Below are 27,930 nucleotides of genomic sequence, written 5' to 3' on the forward strand. Positions count from 1 at the left end.
AGTAAATTTTTTCGATGTTAAAAAAAAGAAAAAGAAAAGAAAAGAGAGAGAGAGGGCAGAGAAGAGGGAGGTAAGACGGGGAAGACGGAGGGATGGAATCCCACAGCTGAAGCCCCCGCCGCACAACACCCACCGAAAGAGCCCGGTGAGCGCCGCGGGCCGGTCATCTGCGCGCTCCGCCCCGGGGGTGTGGTTCCGAGCGGCCCCCTCTGTGGCGTCCCTGTGACCCACATCGTCCAGAGACCCAGGCCCAGGGAGGCCAGGGCTTTGTCCCAGATGCCCCCCCGCCCCCCCCACAAAGCGTCCTGGAGCCGCTGGCTGCTTTCACGGCCCGCCTCTCCTGGACACCCTCACGGGAGAGGCGAGAACCGTTGTGGGAGCGTCCAGGGGGACAAGGCCAGGGGAGACCGACATTCCCCAGAACCTTCCTTTGACTCCACTCACCTGACACCCTGGTCTCCAGGGAGGGCTCCACACCCGGCTCCCTGCGGGCCGTGTGCGGGGTCTGGGTCGGCTGCCTCAGGCGGGAAGCGGGAGTGGGGTTGGGAGGCTGGCTGCAAATCTCCTTCCTGTCCAGCAGGTTTGACACAGGGGTCCTGAAACAACACGACAGGAGCATGAAAGCTGCCTTCACCGGCACCCGCGGTGGCCGGGTGTCAAGGCGGCTCCAACGGCAGAAGGTGGAAGGGCACCTCCGTGGCCCCGCCCAGCGTGGCCAGCCCTGGACAGGTCGTGGGCCACAGGCAGATGGAGCACGTGGCTTCCTGCCAGAACATGGGGACAACTCTGGGGGTCCGGCCCCAACCTCCAGGCCAGAACTGACCATCCCCACCTGTGGTGCCCTTCCTGGGGGAGGTAGGGTCTCACCCAGGGTGCAGAGGGCCAGAGGGCACCTCCCGCCCCCACCAAGCTCCCTCCTGACACCTGCAAACACAGGTGTCCAGGGTCCACACCCACGACCAGCCTAGCAGCCCACAGCTTCTGCACACGCTCCCTCCTCCCTCGCAAACCAGGCTGAAGAACCATCCGTCTCGCCCTCACACAGAGCCATAACGGTGCCCAGAGCCTGCCCCTCGGTGCCTCGCCCGCAGGAAGACCTCCGGGCATGCTGCCTCCACGTTGGGACGGCGGACTCCGCCTACGACACCTGCCGCACGGCCCCCTTCCCGTGGGGCCAGACTGCTCAGGGCTGGACCTTTCTCTGAGTGGCCCCAAAGCCAGAGCAGCAGGCACATGCACCACGGGCCCCTGCCCTGTTCCTGATGAGCTTCATGGGGAGAAACATGAAGGTTTTGAAACAGAAAATACTCGCTTTACTGCATTCCTGGCATAGCACAGGAGGTAAACCCAAGGTCCCAGCATGCAGACACGACAGAGCCCTGAATGCGGGCCCCACGCTCAGCCTGTGTGTGTCAAATGCGGTGTCTGGCCCCAGGGGATAGCGTTGGCAACCCCCGGGGGACCTGCTTCTGGTCACCCCCCACCACACAGCGAAGCACAGCGTCCCCAGCAGGTGGAAACCAGAGCGGTGCGCCCTCCTCGCTTCCCACCCCTGCATGGATCCAGCCCCACGTGGACCCCAGGGACAGGACAGGAGACCAAGGAGGTAGAGGTCACGGGCAGAGCACGGGCAGGAGAGCCCTGTCAGGGGGCTGAGGCCTGCAGGGTCCCTGAAGATGGTTGGCACACGTGGGAGGGCACCGTCAGACTGAGCAGGAGCCGCTGGGGGAACAGCAGTGGCCAGGCACAGGCAGGGCAGAGCTGGGCCCCGCCGGTGGGGGAGGCGGTCCACCGCATGGGGAGCTCTGCTCAGGTCCCAGGATGCCCACCTGCTTCCTAGCAGCGTCACGGCTCCCCTAACGGCGTTCAAGAGCAGCTCGAGCCAGGGCAGCCGCACCTCTAGCCTCCAGAGGGGAAAGCCTCCAGCGAGAGCTCGAGGCCTGCGGGAGAGGGACGTCCGGACGCTGTCGACAACGAGCAGGTCTCAGCGACAGAACCATCCACACTGAAGCACACACAGACGGACAGAGCGATGCGAGCGAACGTCCCGCAGCAAACAGAGGCGTAACCGGACTCCGGACAGGGGAGTGGCGGGAAGTGTTTGCGGAATACAGACCACAGCATTCCTGCGTCAACGGAAGTCGTAAACCCACAGAGCCAAGGGTCTCAACCAACACCGAGCACGAGAAATGTCTGTACGTAGTTTTCCACACAGAAAGCTCCAGGCTCCACAGGCTCCAGGGTGAATTCTAGCAAATGCTGGGGACACGAGAAGGCCCTGCAGAACGCTGAGCCCTGAGCGCGGCAGAGGCCCACCCGCCCAAGACCAGGTACACACCCGCCTTTCCGGCTGCACAGAGTTCCAGGAGACGCATGTGAGCCTGTGGTCACAGACCACAGACAGGCTCGCTGTGTTGACCGGGGAGACTGCATCACGGGTACACACACGTGTCGCACCTCGGGTCCGCACTCTGCATGTGTGCTGTCCTCTGTCACAGTACACAGCACAGACGGCGATGCCTCAGGCGTGAGCCAACTTACCCAGCTGACATTCCCCGAGTGCCATTTTTTAAAAGATTTCATTTACTTATTGGAGAGAGAGAGCTCAAGAGAGCAAGCACAGAAGCAGGGGGAGGGACAGAGGGAGAAGGAGGAGCAGGCTCCCTGCCAAGCCATGGGGCTCAGTCCCAGGATCCGGAGATCACGACTGGAGTGGAACACAGATGCTCAACCCACTGAGCCACCCAGGACCCTCCCCACAAGTGCCAATTTTACAGAAGGGACGGGGGTCAGGCACAGCACAGGTGGTACCCCATAGCTTGCGGAAGCTTTGGCAGCCCTCATGCCCACAGGGTCATTCTCATCCAGAGGACTGGGGTGCACCCCTCCCCTGGAGACCTTGAGCCATGACCAGCTCTTCTTCCAAGGGTGGCAGAACCAGCTCAGTCAGACGGGAAAGCCCGAAGTTCAACATAAAGACATCCCACAGGGAGCAGAGTGTGGGGTACAGCAGAGACCACTGCTCCTCCAATCTGATTCAGGAAGGCGTGGGATGCAGCCCAGGGCCTTGTTCACCTTGGGATTGGTCTCCCTGCTGCTTTTCCAAGTCCAAGGTCAGCACCAGGGAAGGTCAGCCCAGTTCCCACCTGCCCTCTGCACCGCACAGGGGCACAGGGGGCTCGGGGAAGGGAACACACAAATGTACACATGCTCACACCTACACACGTGCTTCTGTAACACACGCGCACACACACACACCATGTGCCGGGAGCTGTACTCAGCACCTCTGGATACTCGCTCACAGACACCAAGGGGGGTGACGTCCTGTGTTTCAGACAAGGAAGCCAAGGCTGATCCTGGTTCACACTGTCACATCCAGGGCCAGTGTGGGGGTGGGTGTGAGCACAGGAACTCCGGAGCTGTGGTCAGCCTTCTCTACCCAGCCCTGGCTCTCACCTTAGAAACGCTGAGTCACCTAGCTGAGCTCCCAACTGCCGGGGAGGTACAAACACGGCAGGACACAGCCAGGGCTCAGGGCCCCTGACACCCAAGGGTGCCACCGTCCAGCATCAAAGCCCTAACACTGAGCCTGGGGGAGGTTCGGGTGCTCGAAAAAGATGGAGAAATTAAACGTCCAGGGTGTTTGGACCATGTAAGTGGCTTTGGAGCCCTGACACTGCCCGGTGGCTGCCCGAGACAGGCAGGGAGGCTCCTGCGCATGGACCACAAAGCCAAGCATGGCCCCACCCCACCCGCTGCCAGCTGTCCCCTCCTTGGGAGCAACACGGGAACCCCCGCTAGAAATACCACCCTCCTGTGCTCGCTTCGGTAGCACATAGACTAGAAATAACACTCTCCTGTCTCTTGCTGCCTGGCACCTGGCTCCCCGTATGGTTCCTACTGACAGCAGCCACCTCCGGCTGGCCTCGGAAACTGTCCCACCCTGATCAGCACCAGCCTCAGGACTGTGCGAGAGGACAGTGCTCAGTGGGGCTGCTCTCTCCCCACCGCGCTCGAGTGGTGGCTCCCATGCAACAGGTCACCTGAACGAGCCTGAAAATACACCAGGGGTACCTGCGGTACCTCCACACAGGTCCAGGCGGGGAGACAAGGCTATGGAATCCACGAGGCCATGCAGCAATGAGAAAGGCTTGTGACCCGGAGCTGTTGCACTCCAGGGTCCGGCTCCAGAAGCAGAACCTTTGTCCTGGGGCCTCAGCCTGGGGTCTCCACCCTGTCTGCTGAGCACATGGAGATGGGCACTGACGGTGGGGTGCCATGTGCTCTGGGATGCGGTCGGGGTCGGCGGGAGCTGGGGACAGGCTGCAGGGCATGCTGAGCACAGAAAAAAGGAGGCAGACCCACGCAGCACCATCCCCGCGTGCTGGGATGCCCTCAACAGCTCGCACCATCGCTTAAAGTTACCACGCCTTCAACAGCCGATGGAGTGAGCCGTCCATTTTAGTAAACTTAGAAGTTATAGAAAACCAAAAAGGATATAAACGCTCCCGACCCCTGTGGCGCTGGGATGCCCATGTGGGCAGCAGCCTGTGGGCGGGATGGCCCTGGTGGGGGCTCCTGGGGGGGCTGCACCTTTTCTTAGAGATGCGGCTGTCTTTCCAATACTGAATCCCAACACCCAGTCCTCGAGAATGCTCTTCTCACAAAAGAACTGAAAGCAGAGACTTGAATAGATACATGCACAACGCACCCCCTTGACTGCAGCAGCTGTCCTCACAGCAGCGGATGGGGGGCTTAGTGGGGGATGCAGCCCCAGCAGCCGGGGCAGGGGACGCATATACAGCTCGCGGACATACTGGTGATGGAACATTCCTCAGCCCTCAAGACGGAAGACATCCTGACACCGGCCACAGCATGGACAGGCCTTGAGGACACGAGGCAGAGTGCCCGTCCCAGAAGGACAGACACCGTGTGAGGTCCCTGGAGTCATCAAATCACAGAGACAGAGAGTGGATGGCGGCGCCGGGGGCTGGGGGGCAGTAGTGTTTAATGACGCAGTCTCAGTTTGTGAAGATAGAACATTCTGGAGACAGACCGTGAGGACGGCGGCACCACGTGCAAACACTTACCACCAGTGGACACTTAAAAGTTGTTTGGATGACAAATTTCACGTTACATGTACTCTACCATCAATAAACAGCTTTAAAAAAAGAGTGTGTTTTAGAAAATTCTCATCAGAAATTGTGTGATTGACGGCTAAGACAGCGGTGATTGAAATGCCTAGAACTTACTGCCTGCCTGGGCCCTGGCCGTTCCTCTGCACACCCTGGAAACCCCTGGTGCCCCCCTGAGACACACGTTCTGACGAGGACCAGGCCCTTGAGGGGGTGGGGCTCGAACAGAGCAGGGACTGGGGTGGGGAGGGGCGCTGACACAGACCCCAGGGGGTTGCCGACCTGACACAGACTCCAAGGAGACAGACTGCAGCCCGTGCTCCATGTGGCACCCCCACGTGCCCCCCTCCCCAGAGCGAACAGGGGCATCATGGGTCCTCCTGTGTGGATGTGGGAGGTGGTCGAGCAGCTGGCCTGAGGCTTTGCCCCAGAGTGATGGGCTGCTACCACTCACCAGCCAGGCCACAGAGACAAGTTGTACTTGCTGAGCCTCAGTTTTCTCCTGCCTAAAACGGACATAACTGCCCTGCAAAAGTTCCCAGAGCCTGAGGCAGGCACAGTCCTGGTCCCGAACTGCCCACATCCTACGTGTTTGGCCGCCCAGCAGACCTACACCGCCAGGACAGCTTGCCAGGCTGGTGGGCTTCAGCCACTGACACAGCCGAAAGCTCCCAGGTCCCTGTCACTGGCTCCATCCTGCAGGACCTGGTGAGGCCGCGCCAGGTCACAGTACTTAAACTGTGTGCTAGCTTACCAGAGGCTCCCAGACAGCAAGCCTGGAAATGCACTGCGTCTCCTCAAGAAGCTATGACAGAAGAGCTGCCACAGGCGCACGGGACAACACAGGGCCACAGGCCACGCAGGATGCATGTGCACAGGACTGCACGGCACGCAGGACGCATGCGCATGGGGCTGCACGGCGCACAGGTGCACAGCGCAAAGGACGTACCGCGCAGTGCTGCACCGCACGCAGGCTGCATGGCATGAGGGTTCACAGCAGGCAGGACAGCACGTGCACGGACCCGGTGGGCCTGCAAAACTGACCGCCTGAGCTGCTTCCACTTAATCTTTTCACGTTTACATTTACTTAATGCTCTTCTTTTCTTCCTAATTTTATTTTCTACGGTGAGCACTCGCGTTCTCGTGTGCTTTATTTGTATTTCCGATTCTGCATTTATTTCGCCATCACCCGGACTGTAAATATAGGCACGGCATCACTGTCTGCTGTGGACACGCAGGTCCCCGCACGGTAACCAGCTGTGCCGCAGCCCCAGCTGCTTCTGGGCGGGCCCGCGAAGCCCTGGAGACCTGCTGGGGGACCTACTGTTGGGCCTCAGGCAGGGGTCCCAGGCCGACTGCTGGTGCCCCGGGCTCCCCCCACAACTTCACCTTTGCTTAAGTCTGAGATGTTCACCAGAAGACCGAGTGAAATGACCAGACAAGAACCTTCCAAAAGTTTCCAGTTGCACAGAGATCCTGACCCTGCTCCCAGGGCTGGCCTGTGTGCATGCAGCCTGGCGCTGCCCACCCCAGGGGTCAGTGCCAGGGGGTTGTGGGGAGCTCCGCACGTACACTTCCACTGCTGCCCCCAGACCCCCTCCTGGGGTCACTCTCACTGCCGCCCTGGGGGATGCCTCCCCGCGAGTATAGGTCTCATTAGACTGCACAGTGACCTACTAGGTTATTGCAGGAAAGGGAGACCAGGCCGCAGGTGCAAGCTCCGAAAGCCACACACTTGTAAGGGCTATAGCCACAGGTCCTGGGCATGCATGGGTTTCATGGGGGCCCATCGGAACCCCCAGAGCCAACTGGAAGGTTAATCCCGCCCTCCTCATTGCATGCCTATCTGGTGACCAACCATACGTGCGACCCCAGATGGAGGTAATAGCGTCCCAGACGGATGGAGCAGTGTCTCAGGCAGGGGGGAACACCGTCCCAGGCAGAGGGAACAGCGTCCCAGACAGATAGAGGATGCAGGCAGGGCAAAGGAGAATCAGCCCAGCCGTCTGGAGACATGGACCTGGAGACGGAGGAGGTAGAACGCGGGGGTTGGAGCCAGGATGGGTCTCCCAGCCGTGGGCCCAGGGGACCGTGCAAGTGAGTGATGCTCCATTCAGGGCTGGTTTCACATCTGTCCCACAGTCTGACTTCCACATCACCCCCTTTACTGAGGTGCCTCATTCTGCTCATCTGTCAGTGGGGGTCATGAGAGCCCACCTAGAAGGATGTGGAGAGGCCGGTGCTCCTAGGCTCCCAGCTGAGACCAGCAGCTGCACCCCGTCACTGCTCTGAGTCCCTGGGCTCTTGGGCTCAGGACACCAAAGCCCCATGTGTCCTCAAGGCCTCCATTAGCCCCCCATCTGAGCTCTGGCCTTCGCAGACTACCTAAGGATCAGGCCTCTGTGTGTCAGAGCACACAGTCCTGTCCAGCTCTGGGGCCCCTGAACTTTCGGAGGTGCTGGCCTTTGTGGGGAGACTGACGTCAAACCCAAGGAGCGGAACCAGGGCCTCTGGCCTCCTGTAAACACCCAGCTGGAGCCAAACCACTTCCTCCCTGAGCACTGGCCCCGCCCCGCCCCGCCTGGCCCCAGCGAACTGTCAGGCTCTGAGGGTCTGAGTGGGGCCCAGCTGGGCAGTGTGCAGGCCAAGGCCCAGAGCTCTCTCTGTCTTCTCTCCTTCAGGAGTGGCCAAGCACTCAGCCAGTTGCCTGCAAGCCCCAAGAGTCCCAGGAGCCAAGTGCTCTGGGTACAGCTGTGCCCCTGAGCACACCCCCCGACTCTACAGAACACGGTGGTATCTGGCTCCACCCCGCTGCCACCCAGGACGCCCCCATCCCCCCCGGAGTCGCTGTTATCAGCATCCCACGGTGTCCTCCTCCCCGGTAACCACTACAGCCAAGCCCCATCAGTGTCTCAACCGTATCTGACTGCAGAGGAACCTTCCAAAAACACACATTTTGTGGAAAGGCCTAGCCCCCTAGCTACCATGTGGACCACTCACCCTTCCTCAGCCCAGGTAATGGAAGACCCACATTGCCCAGGGCCTCGGTGACAGGTGCACAGGCTGGGCCCACGTGGGGGTCACCCTGATGTGGGTCAGCCTCAGACCCCGGCCCCTCCAAGGCTCAGTTCATCTTAGCAGGAGTCCCAGGCACCCCAGACGACAGCCAGTGCTGTCCCGGCCGATGGCATGCTTGCTGCTGGCTCTTCACAAATCAAGCCAGGGGCACCTGAGAGCCAAAGGAGCACGGACGTGCCACTCACCCACCACTGCATGGCTTCCAGCCTTGGAGCCACCACCCCAAGCCGGTCCTGCTCAGAGCATCCTTGTCCCCAAAAGTGGCCCCTGGAGGATCAACACAGGCTCTGGTGGCTGGCGAAGACCCCGGAGCTAGCACCACTCACCTGCCTTCCCTGGAAGCGTGCGCTTCTGCCTGGGGCTGACTTCAGGCAACAGCAAAACACGACTTCCTTTTGCTGGTTTTGCAACACAGGTCACCAAAGACGGCGGCTTCACATTTCCGCATCGTCACACGCCCAAGTTCACTGGTTCCCCAGCTGCCTCTTCTGTGAAAATGCAGCCAGACTGGCTGGAGAGCCGTCCAGGCCCCCGTGAGCCTCTGCACCACGGCCTGTGGTGGTTTAACGGCTCCTGTCTGGGGGTGGAGGCGATGGAGGCCGCTGCCGGCCCCCTCCACCTCGCCTCGTGGGCTGCACAGACCTGTGGGCACACAACACTGGGACCCTCAGGGGGCCCAGCAGGCCTGAGCAGCGGGGTCCCCTAGCTGAGAGGGGGCCCACACACGGTCAGAAGAGCACCCTTGTCACGGGGCAGCTCCGCGACCCCCAGGAAGATAAATGCACAAAGACGCCGAACCCTACAAAGCTCAGAGGGTGAGCTCTTGCATTGGTTCCAGCAGCAGCCACTTGGTCCCGACCTGCACACTTCTTTAGAAACAAGGGATTTCTTTGGACCTTGGTGGCCTTGTTGCTGGCAGAGGGTCCCCATAGAGTCCCCCCGGGGCAGCGCCTCGCACACAAGGAACACACAAGTATGAGGAAGTCCGTACCAGAGTCCTTATCCCCCCCACCCCACCCTGGGGCACACAGTGGAGGCTTCTCCACGCCCTCGCCGGGGGTGTCCGCACAGCAAAGATGCTCCTGTGCTCGGCTCTCTGGGGGTGAGGGGATGAGGCTGTTGACACTACACACTTCACCTCCAGATAGTCCTCCTCTTAACCCCAGATTTGAGGAAGTCTATGAGGAAGTCGGGGACGGACAGGTCACAGGGGTAGCGCCGTGTGCACGGACATAGGTGCACCTCCCTCCGGGGATGTGAGGACCCCGGTGAGCATGCACGGCGCCTACCCTCTGGCCTCCAGCCACCGCAGAGGACTCCAAACTGCCCCACTGGCAGGTGACAGGATGGTGGCTGGTGTCCCAGGTACCTGGGCTCACATCCGGGCTCTTGGGCTGAGAACCCTCAGGGCCGCAGTCCTCTGTCATAACATGGAAAGGAGACAGGATGCAAGGAACAAGGGCCTGGCCTGTGGCAGGTGGTGGCCCCTCCAGGAGCCTCCCGCTCCAGTGGGCAAGAGCCGCACCTGACACCTTTCCCCAGCATGGCCCTTGCCCGCTGACATCCCTGAGCCAGGACCCGGGCCCAGAGTCCCATTGCGCAGAAATGGCCTCAGGAGGCGGCAGCTCAGATGTCATGACCCAAAAGGTGATGGACTAAAAGTGGAGTGGGGTGCAGCCCGGCTGGACCGCATCGGGCAGGGGACAAGTCCACCTGGGCAGTGGCGCTGTCCAACAAGGAACACACTTGCCAAGAACTAGCGTTTCCATCATATAGAATATTAAGCAGCATAACATGGTCCCTCGTCACTGTTTCCTCGGCACTCCTTTGAGCGCAAGACCCTGGGACAGTGATATGGCTCCCACTTGCTCCTGGAGAACGGCATGACCACGTGTGCCGGCCCCCGGCCTCCCCGGCAGCAGGCAGGGCCACAGGACCCAGCCCCGCACCACGGGAGCCACAGGAGCCATGTGCTCCTTCCAGCCTGGCCCCTCCTTAAACACATAGAGAATTAAAGTGTTTATTTCTTTGGAAACAGAACATATCAAGATAACCAAATTCTCTCTTCTGCCTTTTGGTAGCGTTCTAGGCATAAACACCATTAAAATTCCATGTTTACTGAACTCGGGTGCCGATGGTCTGTAGTCTGTGGTATTCTGCCAGCTTGCTTCTGGGCCAGTGGAGCCAGTTATGTGGGTGCCGACACGGGGAGAAGGGACCCTCTGCACTGTCTCCGCAACTTGTCTGCACATGTAGAATTATTCCAGAATCAAAGGCTTTTAAGTCCAACACTTGGTGTTTCCATGGATGGAGTAATCCTGTGTGGGACCACGAGCCACGTTGCTTCTCTCAGAATCTTGTTTCTTCCAGCATTTCACGTCCTGGAAAGCGCCCTGTCTCCTCGGTGACCACTGAGGCGGCGCAAGGAACAGAGGGTGGTAAAGACAGTCCCCAGACACAGAGCAGTCTGTCTGATGTTTACATGCATGGGGCTGCCTCGACTCAACCCACACTTGGTTTTGTTGCAAAATGGCTTGGTTTTATGTTTTTAAGATTCCGATGGCTGGCCCCCAGTGGATGAGTCCCCTCTGTCATTGAGTCTGGGTGCAGAGTGAGGGATGAGTGGGTTGAGGAACGATCCGGAAACGGATAGCTCAGGGCCAAGGTCAGGAAGAGCTAGCTCGCAGGAAAGGAAATCTAAGTGGCCACACACACATGATGAGACAGCTATAGTCCACACCCAAGTGCCCTCTCTCCCCACCAGGTTAGCAAAGACCCTTCCACAGGATGGCGGGTGGGAAAGAAGGGGACATCTGCCCTTTGACCCAGAACTTATCACTCTGGAAACTGGTGCTGGTCATACTTGCCCAGGTGCACAACAGCAAGGTGCCGGGTGGTTCCTGCACCAGGGCAGGTAGGAGCAAGGCTGGAAACAACCAAGGCCCACCTGGAGGGAGCCAGTGGGTCTACCACGTGGTTCCCGCTCAGCACAGAGAAGCACCTAATGGGCAGAGTGGCCAGACCTCCTCATGCTTAGACACAGCCGGTCACTAGAATCGGATGAAGCACCGGGCCGCCAGACGTTCTAGTTCTGAGCTCTGCCAGCTCTTCTGGGAAAACGTGCCTCCCTCTCTACGTGAGGGAAGCACAAACAGGGCAAATTATTGACGCTTGATAAATGAATTCCTGCATCTTTTCCATAAGTTTGAAAGATTTAAAAACTGTTTAAAATGGCTATCTTATGGATGGAGCCAGGGTGGGAGTGAGAGCCCTCTTGGATCTTTTTGTTTTTTTAACCATGTAACCATATTGTCTACTTTTAAATTTAATAATTTTTTTAAAGATTTTTATTTATTTATTTGACAGACAGAGATCACAAGCAGGCAGAGAGGCAGGCGGGGGTGAGGGGAAGCAGGCTCCCCGCTGAGCAGAGCCCAATGTGGGGCTCGATCCCAGGACCTGGGATCATGACCTGAGCCGGAGGCAGAGGCTTTAACCCCCTGAGCTAAATTTAATAATTTTTATATGACCATGATGAAGACACAAATTTTAAAATTCCACTTCTTCTCATGGCTTTGCCCCATGGCAAAGCCAGCACAGAGCCAAGATACAGGCTGGGCTCCACAGGCACAACACAGAGGAACAGAGGGAGCATGGGGCAGAGTGAGGACAGGAGGGAGCACGAGCAAGCACAGGGGAGGATGAGGACAGAAGGGAGCACAGGGGCAGAGGGGCACGGGGTGGGAGTACGGGGTGGGAGCACTGCTACTCCCAGAAGAAGAAAGGAGTGAAAAGGAGCTGACAGTGGCTGAGGAGTAGCCCTCCCCCTGCACCTTGTGGACAGCGACCTGGAGGCTGGACGGAAACCGAGCAGACACGAGATGCTCACACCCTCGCCCCCTGCCGCCCCTCCACTCGTCCGTCCTTAGTCCCACAGTACAGCTGTATTTGCAAAGTGGAAGATCTGAGATATGAGTGTCTGACAATGGAGGATAGCACAGGCAGGGGTTCTATAATAAGTAAAATGATTTCATTTATGAAGTAAGATAATTACTATAATAATGAAAGCATATTAAGTTCAAACAAGACAGGTGGTGTCACACAGGGTTAGAGAGATGCATCAATGGAACAGAATGGGGGAGGGGTCCAGATGTGCGATCACATGCGTGCGGCTGGTCGGGATTTTACAAAGGCAGCGGCACTTGGCACTGGGAGAGGAAAGTCTTTCATGACTGTGCTGTAGCACCTGGACATGACCCAGACAGGTGAGCCTTAACTATCACTCAACACACACACACACACACACACACACACACACACACACACACACACGAACATACTTGGAATGAAGCCAGGTCTTAACTGTGAGCAGGACTCTAGAGCTTCCAGAAATGCACAGGTGGAACGCCCACGCCCTCAAGGCAGGCAGATGTCTCGGGCCTAAAAGCCGCAGAAAAACACTTGATAAACCACCCTTCATCAGCAGGAGAATCGCGTGCTCATCCAGGGGCCCCGTGAGAAAGATGAAAGCCAGAGCCAGGGATGGGAAGGAAATGTTTGTAAGACATCTCTCTGACAAAGGACTGTGCACAGAATATATAAAAATTCCTACAACTCAATAAAGAAAAAGACAATCCAATAAAAATAAATGGAGGAACAGACTAGACCAGGGACTTCAAAAGTTATCTGAAGGGATAGTGAGCTCCAAGGGAAGTGCTCCCAAGCCCCCGCATGAGGGAGATGTAAGGTACAACCTTGAGACACCACCACGCCTATCGCGCGCCAACAAGGACATGGGGCACGCAGGGGTCAGTGACCCAGTGCTGACAGGTGCAAAATTGTACAACTGCTTTAGAAAACCACCTGACATTTCCTCATGAAGTTAAGCACACACCTGCCTGCGAACCAGCAATTCCACACCTGTGGGTTCTCCCCAGGAGAAGAGAAAACATCTGTCCACATAGAAACCTGGTCATCAGTCTGTAGCAACCCGACTCATCATAACACAAAACTGAAAATGACCCAGATATCCTCCAACTGGAGAATGATTGAGCAAAGTGTGCAACCATGTTCGTCCTACGGAAGGTTACTCAGCGACCGATGTACCAGGGACGTGGGTGAAGCTCACAAGGGAAGCCAGGTGCAACAGGTTGCTCTAGATGGGGTTAAAGAATGGGCAGAACTAGCACGGGAAGTTGGAACAGCACAACCTCTGTGGCCCTGGGGGCAGGAGTATCGGTTTGCTCCGGCTGCTGTAACAAAACTCCATAGAAACAATAGCAGAAATGCATCCTGGCCCCATCCTCAAGGCCAGAAGTCTGAGATCCAGGAGTGGGCAGGACAGGTTTCCTTCAAGGCCTCTCACCTGACCTGGGCAACAGGCCACCTTCTCCCCAGGTCCTCATGTGGGCGTCCCTCGGTGTGTGTCTGTCCTCACCTCCTCTTCTTTTTTTTTTTTTTAAGATTTTTTTTTTTTTTTTTGACAGAGAGAGAGACAGAGATCACAAGTAGGCAGAGAGGCAGGCAGAGAGAGTGGGGGGAGCAGGCTCCCCACTGAGCAGAGAGCCCGATGTGGGGCTCGATCCCAGGAACCTGAGATCATGACCTGAGCCGAAGGCAGAGGCTTAACCCACTGAGCCACCCAGGCGCCCCCTCACCTCCTCTTCTTAGAAGGACGCCAGTCCCACTGGATCAGAGCCCACACCTATGACCTCATTTTAACTAATTTACCTCTTTAAGAGTTCCGTCTCTAAATGAGGTCACGTTCTGGGGCACTGAGGTTGAGGATTTCAGCATACGAATTTTGGGGAGATGCAATTTATCCCGTAACATCCCTGTCCTCGCTCATCAGAGTGCCGGATGTTCCAGCTATGCAGTAAGGCAAAGCGAGGAATGAAAATGCACGCAGAGCAAACGGAAGGAAGAGAAGTGTCTGTATTTGCAGATGACACGACTGTCTACAAAGTAAATCCCGAGAATCCACAAAAACACCACTAGAGTTAACAAGTGATCAGATATAAGATCAAAACTGCTTGAATGTTTAAAATGCAGACACCAAAAACTAAGAAACACAATGCCATTCACACTAGAAAATTTTTAAAAAATTTTTTAAAAAGGAGCCTCAAATGTACATCCAACAAAACATTTATTAAGCTCACATGCTGAAAACTTCAACATACTGATGAAATAAAGGTCCAAGAAAAATATATTGTGTTCATGTTCATAGACTGACAATGTGATGGAAAGATTTGTGAGAGAAATGACAGAAAGATGTCATTTCTCTCACAAATGATCTATGAGCTTAATACCATTTCTGCCAAAGCCCCAGCAAGGCTTTTTGTGGATCTCAGACAAGCTCATTCCTGAATGTATGTGAAGAACAGAGGCCCCTGGGGAAGGGAGGCAGCCTGACCAGGAGGGACCATGCCTCTGTCGCCCCAGCAAAGGGCATGGGGTAGTGCTGAGGTGACAAATCCAGGGGTGAACGGGACACAATGGGGACCCAGCAGGAGCCCACCAAGGGCAGGAGTGGTTACCAAAGGTGCAAAGAGAGGAAAAACAGCCTTTCCACGGATGGCATTGGGGCAATGGGACATCCCCAGGCAGCCAAGGAGCCCGACCTAGACCACATGCCCAACACGGATACCAGCTCAAAACGGATCATAGATTTAAATGTAAAATGTAAACCAGGAAACTTCAACAAGAAAAAATTAGGAAACAACTTGTGGGATCTGTGGGGTAGGGTTTTTAGATGGGACACCAAGAGCAAGAGCCACTCACAAGATAGTCGACAGACGCGAGCCAGTCCCGCAGTGAGGAGCTCCCCTCACACCTGCCGGGTGGGCAGACAGGAAGAAGGGCTACCCACCGGCCTCGTCCAGGATGCACTGAAATGGGGCCACTCAGACCCAGCACTCAGGTGGGACAGCCTCCCTGGGAAGAGCTGGGCGAGTACTTTTAGGACACGCTGGACCACCCCCGGACGCACAGGGGACCCGGCGTGTGTCCCCCAGAAGTACAGCCTGCGTTCACACAGAAACCTGCACACAGATGTGCAGGGCAAACAACCCGATGGCCTTCGAGGGGTGCAGGACCCACCGTGGCACGGCCACATCCCAGACACAGTCGGTGCTGGAGAGGAAGGAGTCGGACACCACCGTCTGGGTGAGTCGCCTAAGATGAACACCGACTGAAAAAGCCAGTTTGAAAACGTTCCGAATTCCACATGCTGAGCTTTCTTGAAATGACCCAAGTGTACTCACAGGGTGCAGGTCAGCCGCCCGCAGGGGCACGGGAGGGGACCCTGCCCTGCCCCCTGCAGACCTCCCCGCCCTGGCCGGGGCGCTACAGTTCTGCACTATGTCACCCTCACCGTGTCCCCGCCGGAGGAGGCTGGGCAGAGGTACACCATCTCCGCGGGGTTCTCAGAGCTGCGTGTGAGCCTACAGTTAGTTGCTGCAAAGGAAAAAGCTTCATTAAATAAATAAATAAATAAAAGGCCGACAGAGTCCCTTGACTCTTATGAGAAGCAGTGAACTTCCCCAGGGAACCAGCAGTTCTGGGATCCTCCCCACAACCAGAAGTGGAAGCAGCAGAGACCCCAGGCCGCGGAGCTCCCCCACAAGACCCGCCCGCCTCTCTCTGTTCCCTCACTGGGCACACCCGGCTCTGGGGCGCAGGCTGGCCGTCCCCGCCCTCCGGCGCCCACTGCTCCCCTCCCTGCGCCATCTGGACCTGGCCTCGCTGCCCCCATGTCCACACAGAAACAGAGCAAATGAGGAACAGCCTCAGGACCATTCCTTTGCCCCATTTCCAGAAGGGGAAGGTGTGTCTAAGGAGGTGAAGCAGGACCCGGCAGAGGACGCCGCCAAGACGGTGGCCACTGGCACAGTGCGCAGTGCAGCAGGGGAGGGCGGTGCGCAGGGCGGGGGGCACACGGCAGCTGGAAGGGGCTCGGGTAGCTGGCGGGGGTGCGCAGGGCGGCAGGAGGTGAGCTGGCAGTGAGGGGGGCACAGGGCAGCGGTGGGGGGACAGGGGCGCAGGGCAGCGAGAGGTGAGTAGGCAGCAGGGGGTTCAGAGCAAGGAGGGGCACGGGGCAAGGGGGGTGCAGAGCCTGGAGGGCCAGTGGGAGCCCTGGCCGTGAGAGTCCTGTTACTGACGAGGACACCAGGGTTCAGAGGTGCCCAGAGCCTCATGCAGTTGGTCAGCGGCCATGCCGCACTGGCTCTGAAAGCACGTGGCACATGAGGACCAAGGAGCTGCCCGCTCCTGGCTCTCAGGTCAGTGGGGTACTGGGGGCACTGGGCAGGTCAGGGTGGGACAGTGTCCAGTGCTGACATCTTCTCCACAAGCTGGGCAAGAGCCGGGCAGGAGGCAGGGTGGGACCCCACGGGCTTTGGATGGGGGCCCCAGGACTGCCCCTGGACTGCTAGCCCCAGACAAGAGCCAGGGAAGGAGCAGGGACCCGCTGCGCACGCCCTCAGACCCATGACCTTCCAGCTCTGGGCCCTGAGCTTCTGGGGGTGTTCGCTTTCCTCTCCATGCTTCTCGGTACTATACACATTTTTACAAAGAACATTTATTATATTTGCAATTGGGAGAAAAGTCGACTTATTTTAAAATAAGATGATAACATCTCCTCCATAGCTCATCTGAGATTCCAAGCCTCTCGCAACTGCCTCAGAGCCAGCTGTCTCCATGTCTGTTTATATATGGAAAATTTAATTTCTACTTAGCTGTCCTACATTTCTCTGGGGGGGGAAATGTGGTTAAGAAACCCAAAAGGAAAGGACACGGAGTGTAATTTTGCTTTCTGAAAACACACTTTTGCAAAAAGTTCTCTAGTTTCCTTTAAACTGAAACTGGATTCTGTTCAAAGACTGAAAACCTTCCCTAGGTTGGGCACCGCCTTGAATATTGCCGTGGGTCGAGCAGCTCCGAGGACGGCCAGGTGACCCAGATGACCGCAGACAGCCCTCTGTGCCACACCTGGCTTGGGGTGTGTCAGATGCCAGCGGGCGAGCAGGGAGGGTCCCACGGGGGAGCACTCATGGTACCTCCTTATTTAAGCAAAACAAAAGCAGAACTTCTCTAAAAATACTTGATGGTTTAGTCACAGCACCTGAAAGCAGCCTTTGGGGTTTGCCTTGGCAGAGCCCCAGTGACCTCTGACCCTGAGACAGGGTGGTGTCTGACAGCTTTGCCCACGGAGTAGGACAGTTACAGGGGACCTTGGGAACCGGACATCGGCCTCAAGTGGAAGTGATCCCTGACCTGTAACCACTCTGACGCCAGCCACAGAGGGGGATGCTGGGTCTGTGGCTTTTTTTCCACCCTGTAAGAAAAAATTCACTGTGGTCCACCTTGTTTTAAGGACAGCATTGCTTACAAATGCAAGGTTTGTAGCAATCCTGCCTGGGCCCAGTCTGCTGGCGCCATTTTTCCAACAGCATTTGCTCACGTCATGTCTCTGTGTCGCTTTTTGGGAACTCTCACAATATTTCAAACGTGATTGCTATTATCACATTTGTTACGGTGATCTGTGATCCATGTCACTGCTGTAATCTGGGGCCACCGCAGCTGTGCCATATAAGACGGGGAACTCAACCGATGTCGTGTGTGCTCTGACTGCTCCACGGACGGGCCCTTCCCCCATCTCTCTCCTTCTCCTCGGGCCTCCCTACTCCCTAAGCCACGACCGTATGGGCATTAGCACAGTTGATAACCCTACCAGGGCCTCTAAGTGTTCACGTGAAAGGAAGAGTCGCACATGTCTCACTTTCCATCGAAACTAGAAATGATTCAGCTGCGTGAGGAAGGTCTGTTGACATCCAAGACAGGCCAAAAGCTGGGCCTCTTGTGCCAAAAAGTAAGCCCCGTTATGAATGCAAAGGAAACGTTCTCGAAGGACATAGCCAGTGCTACCCCAGTGAGCACATAAGAGAATGAAACAGCCTCCCTGCTGACATGCTGTGAGTCTGACCGGTCTGGAGGGAAGCTCAAACCAGCCACGACATCCCCTTCGCCCAAAGCCTCCCCCGGAGCAAGGCCCCGACTCTTCAGTTCTGTGCAGGCTGAGGAGCTGAGGAAGCTGTGGAAGTCAAGTTGGGAGCTGGCGGAAGTCACCGGGGGGAGGCAAGAAGCGTCTCTGTAACGTACAAGCGCAAGGTGAAGCGGCGAGCGCCGATGGAGAAGCCATAGCAAGGGATCCCGAGCATCCGGCTGAGACAATTCACGAAGGTGCTCACACAAAGCAACAGGTTTTCAATACGGACGCAACAGTCTTCCATTGGAAGATGCCACCTAGGACTTTCATGGTGAGAAAGACATCAACGCCTGGCTTCAAAAGTTCCAAGGACAGGCTGACTTTCTCCAGAGAGGCTGACGCAGCTGGTGACTTGAAGCGGAAGCCAGTGCCCATTGCTCATTCTGAAAAGCAGCCCTTAGCAACCATGCTAATCTCCTCCGCCTATGCTCTTTCAACGGAACAACAGAGCCTGGCGGACAGCACAGCTATTTACCATACGGTTGATGGAATATTTTAAGCCCACTCTTGAGACTTACTGCTCAGGAAAAAAAAGATTGCTTGCAAAATATTACTGCTACATGGCATTGCACCTGGTCACCCAAGGTTCTGATGGAGAGGAATAAGATTAATGTTGTTTTAGGGGCACCTGGGTGGCTGCCTTCGGCTCAGGTCATGCTCCAGGGTCCTGGGATCGAGTCCCGCATCGGGCTCTCTGCTCAGTGGGGAGCCTGCTTCCCCTCTCTCTCTCTGCCTGCCTCTCTGCCTACTTGTGATCTCTGTCTGTCAAATAAATAAATATTAAAAAAAAAAGATTAATGCTGCTTTCATGCCTGCTAACACAACATTCACCCTGCAGTCCATGAATCAAGAGGTAATGCTGATTTGCAAGTCTTGTTCTTTAAGAAATACCTTTAGTAAGACTCTAGCGGTCATAGATACTGAATTCTCAGATGGATCTGGGCAGAATCAGTCAAAAACATTCAGGAAAGGATTCACCATTAATATTCATGACTCATGGGAAGAGCTCAAACTATCAAACTCAACAGGAATTTGGAAGAAGTTGATACCAGCCCTCATGGGTGGCTCTGAGGGGTTCAAGACTGCAGTGGAGGAAGTCACTGCAGATGTGGGGAAACAGCAGGAGAAGCAGGATCAGAAGTGCAGCCTGAAGACAGGACTGAACTGCTAGAATCCCATGATCAGACTTGAACAGACGAGGACTTGCTTCTTATGGATGAGAAAAGAAAGTGGTTTCTTGAGATGGAATCTACACCCAGTGAAGATGCCGTGAAGACTGTGGAAATGACAGCAGAGGATTTAGAATATCACACGCACGTAGCTGTAACGCAGCAGCAGGGTTGGAGAGGATGGACTCCAGTTTTGAAAGAAGTTCTACTGGGCGCCTGGTGGCTCAGTCGGTTACACGTCTGCTTTCGGCTGAGGTCACGATCCCAGAGTCCTGGAATCGAGCCCCGCATCCGTCTCCCTGCTCGGAGGGGAGTCTGCTTCTCCCTCTGCCCCTTCCACTCTCTCTCTCTCTCTCTGTGTCAAATAAAAAAATAAAATCTTCAAAAAAAAAAATGAAGTTCTACTGTTGGTAAAATGCTATCAAACGGCTTCACAGGCTACAGAGAAATCATTCTCGAAAGAAGAGTCAATCCATGCAGCAAGCTTCAGGGTTCTCTTATTTTCAGAAATGGCCACAGCCGGTACCACCCTGATGGGTCCGCAGATCAACATCAGGCAAGACCCTCCACAAGCAAAAAGATCATGACTCCCCGAAAGCTCAGATGATGGTTAGTAGTTTTCAACAACAGAGTGTTTCTAATTTAAGTACAAACATTGTTTCTTTTCTTTTTTGAACAAAGTTTCTTTAGACACACCAGGCGGCACACTTCACAGGCTACATGCACTGTAGACATAACTTCCGCATGCTCACTTGACTCGCCTACTGCAATCTTCCCTTATTGAAGCCGTCCAGAAGCATCGGCCTGGAGCAGTACAAGATGCGCCCCGCCCTATCCCATTAGGCGTTAGCTCAGTGTTAGCTCCCAAGTGATCAGGGGTATAGACTCCACAGCCCTGCTTCTTCCAGGCCGGGAAGGGTGGGAATCTGATTGCCGCAGCCCCAGCACAGCGAGAAAGGGGGAGGAGGGGAAGGGAAGGGGGAGGGGCTTACTGGAAATTAATTACTGGGAAACAAAAGGCCACTCTCATTTATCAGGTCTGTCGGCAGCAACCTCATTCTAAAAGCCCCAGCTGGAGCTCTAAAAACCCATGGGGATTCCCTCCAATGCAAAGGCCTCCTTGTGGCTCACCTCCCTGCTAGGCTGTTCCCAAAGGGGACCCAAGGAACAGAGAGATGGCTGGAGGATAGCCCTTCAGGGGCTGAGCAGCCCCAGCAGAGCAGGAGCCGGGCTGGGCCTGGGGTGTGCAACTCCGGGCTGACGGCCACGGCTGCCACCTGGAATGGACGCGCCCTTCCCGTGTCCCAGGGCGGGGCAGGGCAGCTCTGTCCTTGAGCTGTCCCCAGGTCACTTAGGGGTTCCTGACCACAGACTACCCTGCCCTCCCCCCCCACCCCCGGGCTCCTCAGTTCTGCTCACAGGCTCCCACACCTCACAAGGGCTGATCTGGAGCTGAGGAGGGGGCTCCTCTAACACAACGGGGAAGAGACAGCCCACATCCAGAACCCCCATGGCCCTCAGTCCCAGACTCCCACCTGGGGACTTCACCAGCCACCCACAAGTTCTGCCTGGCAATACACAGCTCTCCCTTATATTCACCTGCTTCTCTATTCCTGCATACTTGAGCTGAACCAGGTCCCTTCTGGAACAAGGCAGCGAAGAGGTAGGGAGGGAGGTATATAAAAAGGAAGTCAGTGGGTCAGTAGGTGGTTTAGGAGAGCTCAGTGCCGGCTGGTCAGTTAGTGGAGTGCGACTGGGGATTTGAACTCTGGCTATAGGTGCAGGAGCCTCAGGCGAGCAGGCAGGAGGGTGGATCCAGCGCCCTGGGCTGCAGCGCTGGGTCTGGGGCCTGGCAGCCGTGCCCGGGGGATGAGACACCCTCAGTCCCTCTGGAGCAGATCGCTGCCCACACAGGTGCCCAGCCTCTCATTGGACACACCAGCCCCTGTGCACACTCACATGCACCCACACAGACACAGACGGGGGGGTCATGGGTCACACTGGCCCCTGTGCACACTCACGTGTACACATATGCACACACGAACATACACAGACGGCAGGAGGCCCGAGTGGGCTGGGACTACTGAGCTATGGGCGTGCCCCAGCCCCGTCTGTTCAAGGGTCTCTCACATGCAGCGTGAAGGACCCTGGGGGCCCCTCACCACACGTCCGGGGGAAAGTGGGAGACCCCAGACTGGCCCCAAGCTGTGGGGCTGAGGTAGAACTGGTGTCCACGAGCTTTGGGAGGTGTCCCTGTTGCCCCGGCAGCCACTGCAGTCGGACGGGGACGCACAGCACAGAGGACACCCTTTGGCTCCTTTCACCCCCAGCAAGCCCCACTGGACAGCTGGGGACATGGTCCCGTGTCCTGCCTGGAGCCCCCAGACATCTATGAGCCGCTCTATTCCCTGTGCCCAGAGCAGAGCGAGGCCCCACCAGGGGCAGGCTGAGGTCACAGAGCAAGACCACCAAGAAGGAGCCCTCATGACCACTGTGGTGCGGATGAGAACACAGGCTCCAGCCCTGCTCTGCCCGAGGGAGTCTCTGCGCCCAGCCCAGAGGAGGCCCTGTGTCCAAAGCCAGCAGCCCCAGCCGCCCCACCGGCTGGAACCCCCGCAGAGACACGCTCCACTTTCTGCACAAACTCTGAGGCTCGGTGTGTGTCCTGTGGTCGTTTGCAATGGACTCTGAGTGCGCGTCCGCACACTCGTTCTGTTCACTCGACACCAACCTGGGATGTCGCCCTAGTCATCTAGTGTCCTGATCCGTACCACCAAAGAGCCAGGGACAGCCTGGCATCCCCAGGGACTTGGGAACGCACACTACTCTGGTGCCCTGGCCACGCTAGGCTGATTTTCCTAATGAAAGCAAGAGAGAGAGAAAGGAAATCGCTGGGAAATTAAATGCACATCAGCAAGGCGACACCCTGTTTGCTCCCAACTGTGTGACATTCTGGAGAAAGCCTGGGGTCCGTGGCTGCCGGGGCATGAGGGCTCCGAGGGAAGTAAATACAGACGCGTGTCATGAGGCCTCTGTCCCAAGCCCAGGACACGCCCACAGGAGTGACTCCGATACGGTGCGGGTTCTGGGTGACGATGCCGGTCGGGGCAGGCTCGCCACCTGTGACAAGTGTCCCTCCGAAGAGGGCGCTGCCGGCCCCGGAGACGGCGGCGCGGCTCCGCGGCGCATGGGAAGTCTGTACTTCCAGAGCTGTGAACCGAAAACTGCTCTCCAAAATTGTTCTAAAAAAAGTCAATCCAGCATTTGAAATGGGGTCTGCGTTCCTGAGGCAACCTCAGGCAACGGCATTTCTAAAGCCCACACCGGGCTCTCCTCCCGCCTGTTTCAAACGGTGTGGGAAGAGCAGTGTGGGGAAACCCAGACACGGCAGGTCGGGGGACAGCTCCAACCCCACGCCTCAGCCCAGCCAACATCCTGGACGACTCCCGGCAGACGCGGACCTGGGCGCTGAGGGGTGATGGGGACCCCGCCTGCAACCGGGAAGCCTCCTCCTGAAATCACACAGAGGCGTACTGTCCTGCCTGCCCGCCCCTCCCCCCCTCGGGGACGCACAGCGCCCGAGGAACCCGGGAAGTGACCCCCCAGGGCTGTAGCTCCACCTGAACCGGGGAAGCCTGGCTTCTCCAGACCCCACCGTACTCACCGCTTCCCTGGGAAAGCACGCAAACAGGCAGAGCCAGGATCCTGGGGCTGGAGGAGACCCTGCCACCCCTGCCACCCCGCTGATCTGGGTGAGGCCTCCGGTGGCACCAGCGGGGGCGGGACGCACCGGCCCTGCCTCCAGCTCAGACCTCCCTCAGGCGGGGCGGTGCCTGCAGGCAGCCCCTTTCTTCTCCAGCCCCGACAAAGCCCCAGGCTCCCCAGCCCGCTGGAGGGCGGGGAGCAGCCCAGATGCCCACCGTCCCCATGGCAACAAGGCTGGGCTAGGCGGCAGGCGCCCTGGGACCGGAGCCTAGGGTCCTGATGGCCATGGGTGGAAGAGGAGCCCAGGCCAGCTGGGAGAGGGTGCAGATTGGTCTCGACACTCTGCACCCCCCACACTCCCACTTCCAGACTTTTCAGAAGGTCCTGACCTAACAGGGCATTTGAAATACTCTGTCACCATGGTGAGCCCCCTTCTGTGGTGTGCAGGCTGGGCACAGACCTAGGGAGCTATCAGGGAGCGCACATCTGCTTCCAGAGGTCTTTGTTTGCAGGCGGTATGAGTGATGCTGTGTGTGTGAGTGTGTGTGATGCTGTGTGTGTGAGGTTGTGTGTGCTGCTGTGTGTGTGGTGAGTGTGTGATGTGCGTGTGATATGTGTGTGTGATCTTCTGTGTATAAGGCTGTGTGTGTGAGGCTGTGTGTGTTTGTGTGTGATGTTCTGTGCGTGTGAGGTTGTGTGATGCTCTGTGTGTGATGCTGCATGTGTGTGAGGCTGTCTGTGATATGTGTGTGGCAGATACAGGGCCCTACTAGACATGGGGAGCTCACCCTAGGCCAGCTCTTGGACTGGTCATTGAGGGACACACACACACACACGTGCCTACATGTGGTGACAAGCCTGCAGCAACAGAGATAGGAGACCACAGCCAGGGTAAGGCTCTTGGTGCCCAGGAAATGCTGGACCCATTGTCCTGTCCTCTGGAGACAGCCCCAAATGTCCTGATGTGGCCTTTCCTGGGCCGGGAAATGTGCAGATAGAAACCCAGGCTTGTGGTCTAGCAAGAACGCCGCGTCATCAGCTCCCAAAGCACTGACGGGTGTGTGTTACGTGGCATTAACTAGTGGGCAGGGTGTGTGGCAGAGTGGGAGGAGGCCGCCGTGGGGGCCGTGGAGCCCCTCTGCAAAGATGCCCAGAACACAGGCGTCCCTTCTTTCCAGGCTGCCGTGATGGAAGAGGCCGGGAAGACAGGACCACCAGCCTGCCAGCGCTTCCCAAAGTGGCTGCATGTCATCCAAATCCAGATCTTTTCATCCAAAACTCTCACCCCACTGCCTCTCAGAGAAAGGCCCCCTCCCAATCTGGCACAGCCACAATTCCTGGAGTCAGCCCCAAGTGCGGCCCAGCAGGCGCCCCCATGCAGGTGCCACCAGGTAACGCCATCCCAGGGCCTTAAACCCACAGCTGACTTTTTTGTTCAACCCCAGCAATGAAAATGTGTCTTTGGCTGAGGTTGGGGCAGCATGGTGTTCCTGCAGCACATGAGAAATGGCAGAAATACGTCAGTTCCAAACATTTATCTGCTGCATTTGAAAACATCCAGGAAACTGTCCAGCCCCAGGACACGTCCCCTGTGTCAACCCGAGCCTAAAAGGCAGGACAGTCCTCTCCCCAGGGCGCTGGACACACCTCCTTTTCTTGGCAGTATCTGCCCCCCACCCCTGCTTCTGACCCTTTGCAGAAGGGTGACCTGGAGCTTGCCTCCCCTCCACAGACCCGGTCTCTCACCCCTGCCCCACCCCTGCTGGTGGGGGCTGGGGACCTGCTCTAAATCTGCGGACTTGCCTGCCGCTCGCAGGGATGAGGGCTGCGGGCCCCAGCCTAGATACAAGCCCACTGCGAAGAAACTTCTTTTGTGTGAAGCGTAACTCGAGTAAGAGCTGATGACTGAAGATTTACAGACGGAAACGCGCAGGCTCAGTGGCCCTGAACACTTGGTGGGGGCCGGGCCCCCCCAGAAGGACATCATCACGTGCCCCCCGCCAGGCGAGGATCAGTAGTTCTACTCACAGACGGCGGACGGCCAAGGCGTGTAGATGCCTCGGGAGGGCGCCTCTGCATAGGGCGCTGGAGCTCTCCGTCCTGGGCTCCTGCCTCACTGACCTCCGCACAGGTGCTGCCGGGCTCTGGGGCTCCCGTCCTGATGGCCTGCAGAGGAAGGCACACGTGGGCACACACGTGTGCTCACATACACGCACGGGCTCGCACTCACTGCATGCAACAGAGCACACACGCGTGAGCGCCACCTTTTCTGCACTGTGACAAACCCAGAACTCTCTAAAGGATGGTAGCCAGGAACTTAGGGACACGCTTCCAGGGCTGTTTGGGGCCCAGAAGGTCTCTGTGAGCCAAAGGGATGCAGAAGACCTCCCCGGGGTGGGGTGGGGCGGCGACGGCTTCCCTAAAAGCAGCAGGACAGATACACCTGTGCCGTCTCAGCCCGGCGGCCCTGACAGGAAGCCCGTCTCCCCGTTCGTGGTGGCAGTCGAGAGACAAGGCTGGCTGTCCGCAGGGGCAGGGCCTGGGAGCCCCTCTCCTAGGGGACCCGGGACCAGAGGCTCACCCATCAGCCTGGAGATGGGAGGTCTCTAGCAAGAAGCCCTTCCCCAGGCAGCCTCAGGGGCACCCCAGATAGTGGCCCACACAGAGGGTGCAGCAGGAAGGGTGGAGGCGGCCGCTGGGCCTGGCCTGGGTGAGGGAAGCCAGTTGTCTGCTGAGGCCTCACCAGTCACATGGGAAAGGGGCCTGGGGGCTGAGCTGGAGGGCAGCCGACCCCATCCGCCTTAGGCTGCCAGCCTGGTACCTCTGCCGTCCAAGGCAGCCCAGCCAGAATGAACCCCTGACCATAATGTCCTGTCCCCCAGGGACCCCCGACCTCAACTTCCTGTGCCTCAGACCCTGTGACCATGCCCTGCTGTCCCGCAGGGACCCTCTGGAATACAAGATGCCGCTGAAGCATCTTCCGGGGTAGGGAAGTAAGGACGCGCTCCCAGTGACAGCGGGGCCGTCGGGAGGGCTCGGGTCCCGGTGTGGAGCGGCTCCCAGCACAGCCACAGCTGCAGTCATTTGAGCAACAAAATAAATGGAGTCAGATTTAACCCACGAATACTCCTCTTATTCTGACCGTACAGTGAATTCTGCTATAATGCATACCCGCGAGTCCAAGCTGCTGTTTACTGACTGAAGCCAGCAACGCGCGGAAGAGCCCCAGCCCCCGGGAGCCGGGAGGGTCGCCGTCCGCAGGCACCAGCATCGGGGGCTCCGGCCCCGGCGACGGGCAGGGGGTGTCCGGGGAGGGACAGCACCTGCAGCCTGGACAGCGGAACATCCAGCCAGGGGCGGGGCCCGCACGGGTTAGTACAGAGGCCTGAAGACCTGAAGACCGAGCCGCCCTCACTCAGTCACGGGGAGCACCGAGGGCTCCTGGCCCCGGCCCTCGTGGAACAGAGCGGGTAAGGGCGACCCCACAGGTCTATAGTGGTGGGCAGAGCAGGGCGGCAGAGGTGGCCAAAGGCACTACAGCAGCCTGGAGAGGTGGTGAGCCTTCCTAGGGAGCAGCTCCTGAGTCCTGACAATGAGGGGCAATCAGCTACAGGCATGGCGGGACAAGCATTCTCCTGCCTGTGGGAAGAGAATGTGCAAAGACGGAAGCCAGTGAATGGTCTTGGTCCACATGGTGGGTGAGGGGTCATTGCAAGGACAACCGTGATTAGTACCGGCTGCCTGGATGGCTGTGAGCGGGGCGCCTGCAGGGCCAAGGAGCCATGTCTGCCCTGGACTCTGCGTCCTATAGCTTGCACAGTGATGACCCAGCAGTCAGCGCCAGGGAAACAGGAGAGGCAGTGGTGGCAAGAACACAGAGCGGGGGCCCTGGGAACAGCGGGGTGCACATCTAGAGATGGGCAGGGAATGGGTCGTGGTGGACAGTTGTGGGTCTGCTGGCTCTGGCGTATGCTAAGACCCACCCAGCCTCCTGAGTCCCCCTGACTGGGCCGTGACACCTGCCTGATGCCTGCCAGCCTCCTCCCAGAGCTGTCCTTGCCCACGGAACCCAGCCCTGCGCAGGGGTGAGCCAAAGCCTGGGGTTTCTCACCTACAACGTGACGGTGGCAACACCCACCTGGCTGGCAGCCACGTGAGGTCCCCAACCCCCAGCGTTCATGCCCAGGGACATGCAGCCACTCTGGGCCCCTGACCCAGCCAGCACAGGCTCTCCTGTCCCCCCAAGACTCAGGCTTCTATGAGGGCCTGCCAGCCTTTGAGTTCAGCCCCCGCAGGACACAGGTCACAACAGGCCCAGCTGAGGAGAGTTGGGGGGACACACTTCCTTTCTCCCAACATTGCTTCCAGAGAGCCAAAACGAGGTCACCCCGACGAATCAGTCACACACGGGCTCACAGTTCCCCTCCACCGGTGGGACCAAACGGTAAGGCCCCTCAGAGCCGGCAGCGCTCACGCTACACTGGCCCAGCGCTGGTACAGTGACGCGGGAACTCGGGGTCCTTCCCCAGAGTGGGGAGGTCCTGTTGGCAGGGCCGCAGAGGCTCAGAGAGGTGACACGGGGTCCCCAGGGTCCCAGAGCTAGCAGAGGCCGGCAGCCACCTTGGCCCCTGGGTGTGCTGCGCCCCCAAAGGGAGAAGGCAAACATGCACAGCACCATGGTGAGGTGCCCGGCGGAACCCGGCGGAACCCCACGGACAGCTGCGGGGCAGGCCCTGCGGTCAGCTCCGCTCGGTGGGGAGGCTGAGGCTTACAGAGCTCGAAGGAGCTCCCTGGCCCA

General features: G+C 57.8%; 2 protein-coding genes across 5 annotated transcripts in view; one reads left to right on the forward strand and one right to left on the reverse strand.

Moving 5' to 3' along the window:
- The window catches only part of FGD3 (FYVE, RhoGEF and PH domain containing 3), a 49,086-nt gene extending 25,841 nt beyond the window's left edge, over positions 1 to 23,245 (reverse strand). Inside the window, exons 1-2 of one of the 4 annotated variants that reach the window (XM_082694279.1) lie at positions 23,092 to 23,245; positions 445 to 596 (exon numbers count right to left, since the gene is read on the reverse strand). Coding sequence is in view for 1 of the 4 variants with exons in the window: in XM_082694277.1 (XP_082550403.1) it covers positions 445 to 596; positions 1,042 to 1,235 (346 nt within the window). In the remaining 3 variants the exon portion in view is untranslated. Of the gene's footprint in view, positions 1 to 444; positions 597 to 1,041; positions 1,256 to 1,829; positions 1,852 to 8,539; positions 9,379 to 23,091 lie in introns of those variants that run through there. The other 3 variants (XM_082694278.1, XM_082694280.1, XM_082694277.1) reach the window with 3 other exon arrangements.
- The window catches only part of IPPK (inositol-pentakisphosphate 2-kinase), a 400,388-nt gene that overhangs the window by 218,247 nt on the left and 154,211 nt on the right, over positions 1 to 27,930 (forward strand). The gene's annotated exons all lie outside the window — the stretch shown is intronic.

The sequence above is a fragment of the Mustela nivalis genome (assembly GCF_964662115.1).
Source record: "Mustela nivalis genome assembly, chromosome: 13".
In the NCBI taxonomy this organism is placed as follows: Eukaryota; Metazoa; Chordata; class Mammalia; order Carnivora; family Mustelidae; genus Mustela; species Mustela nivalis.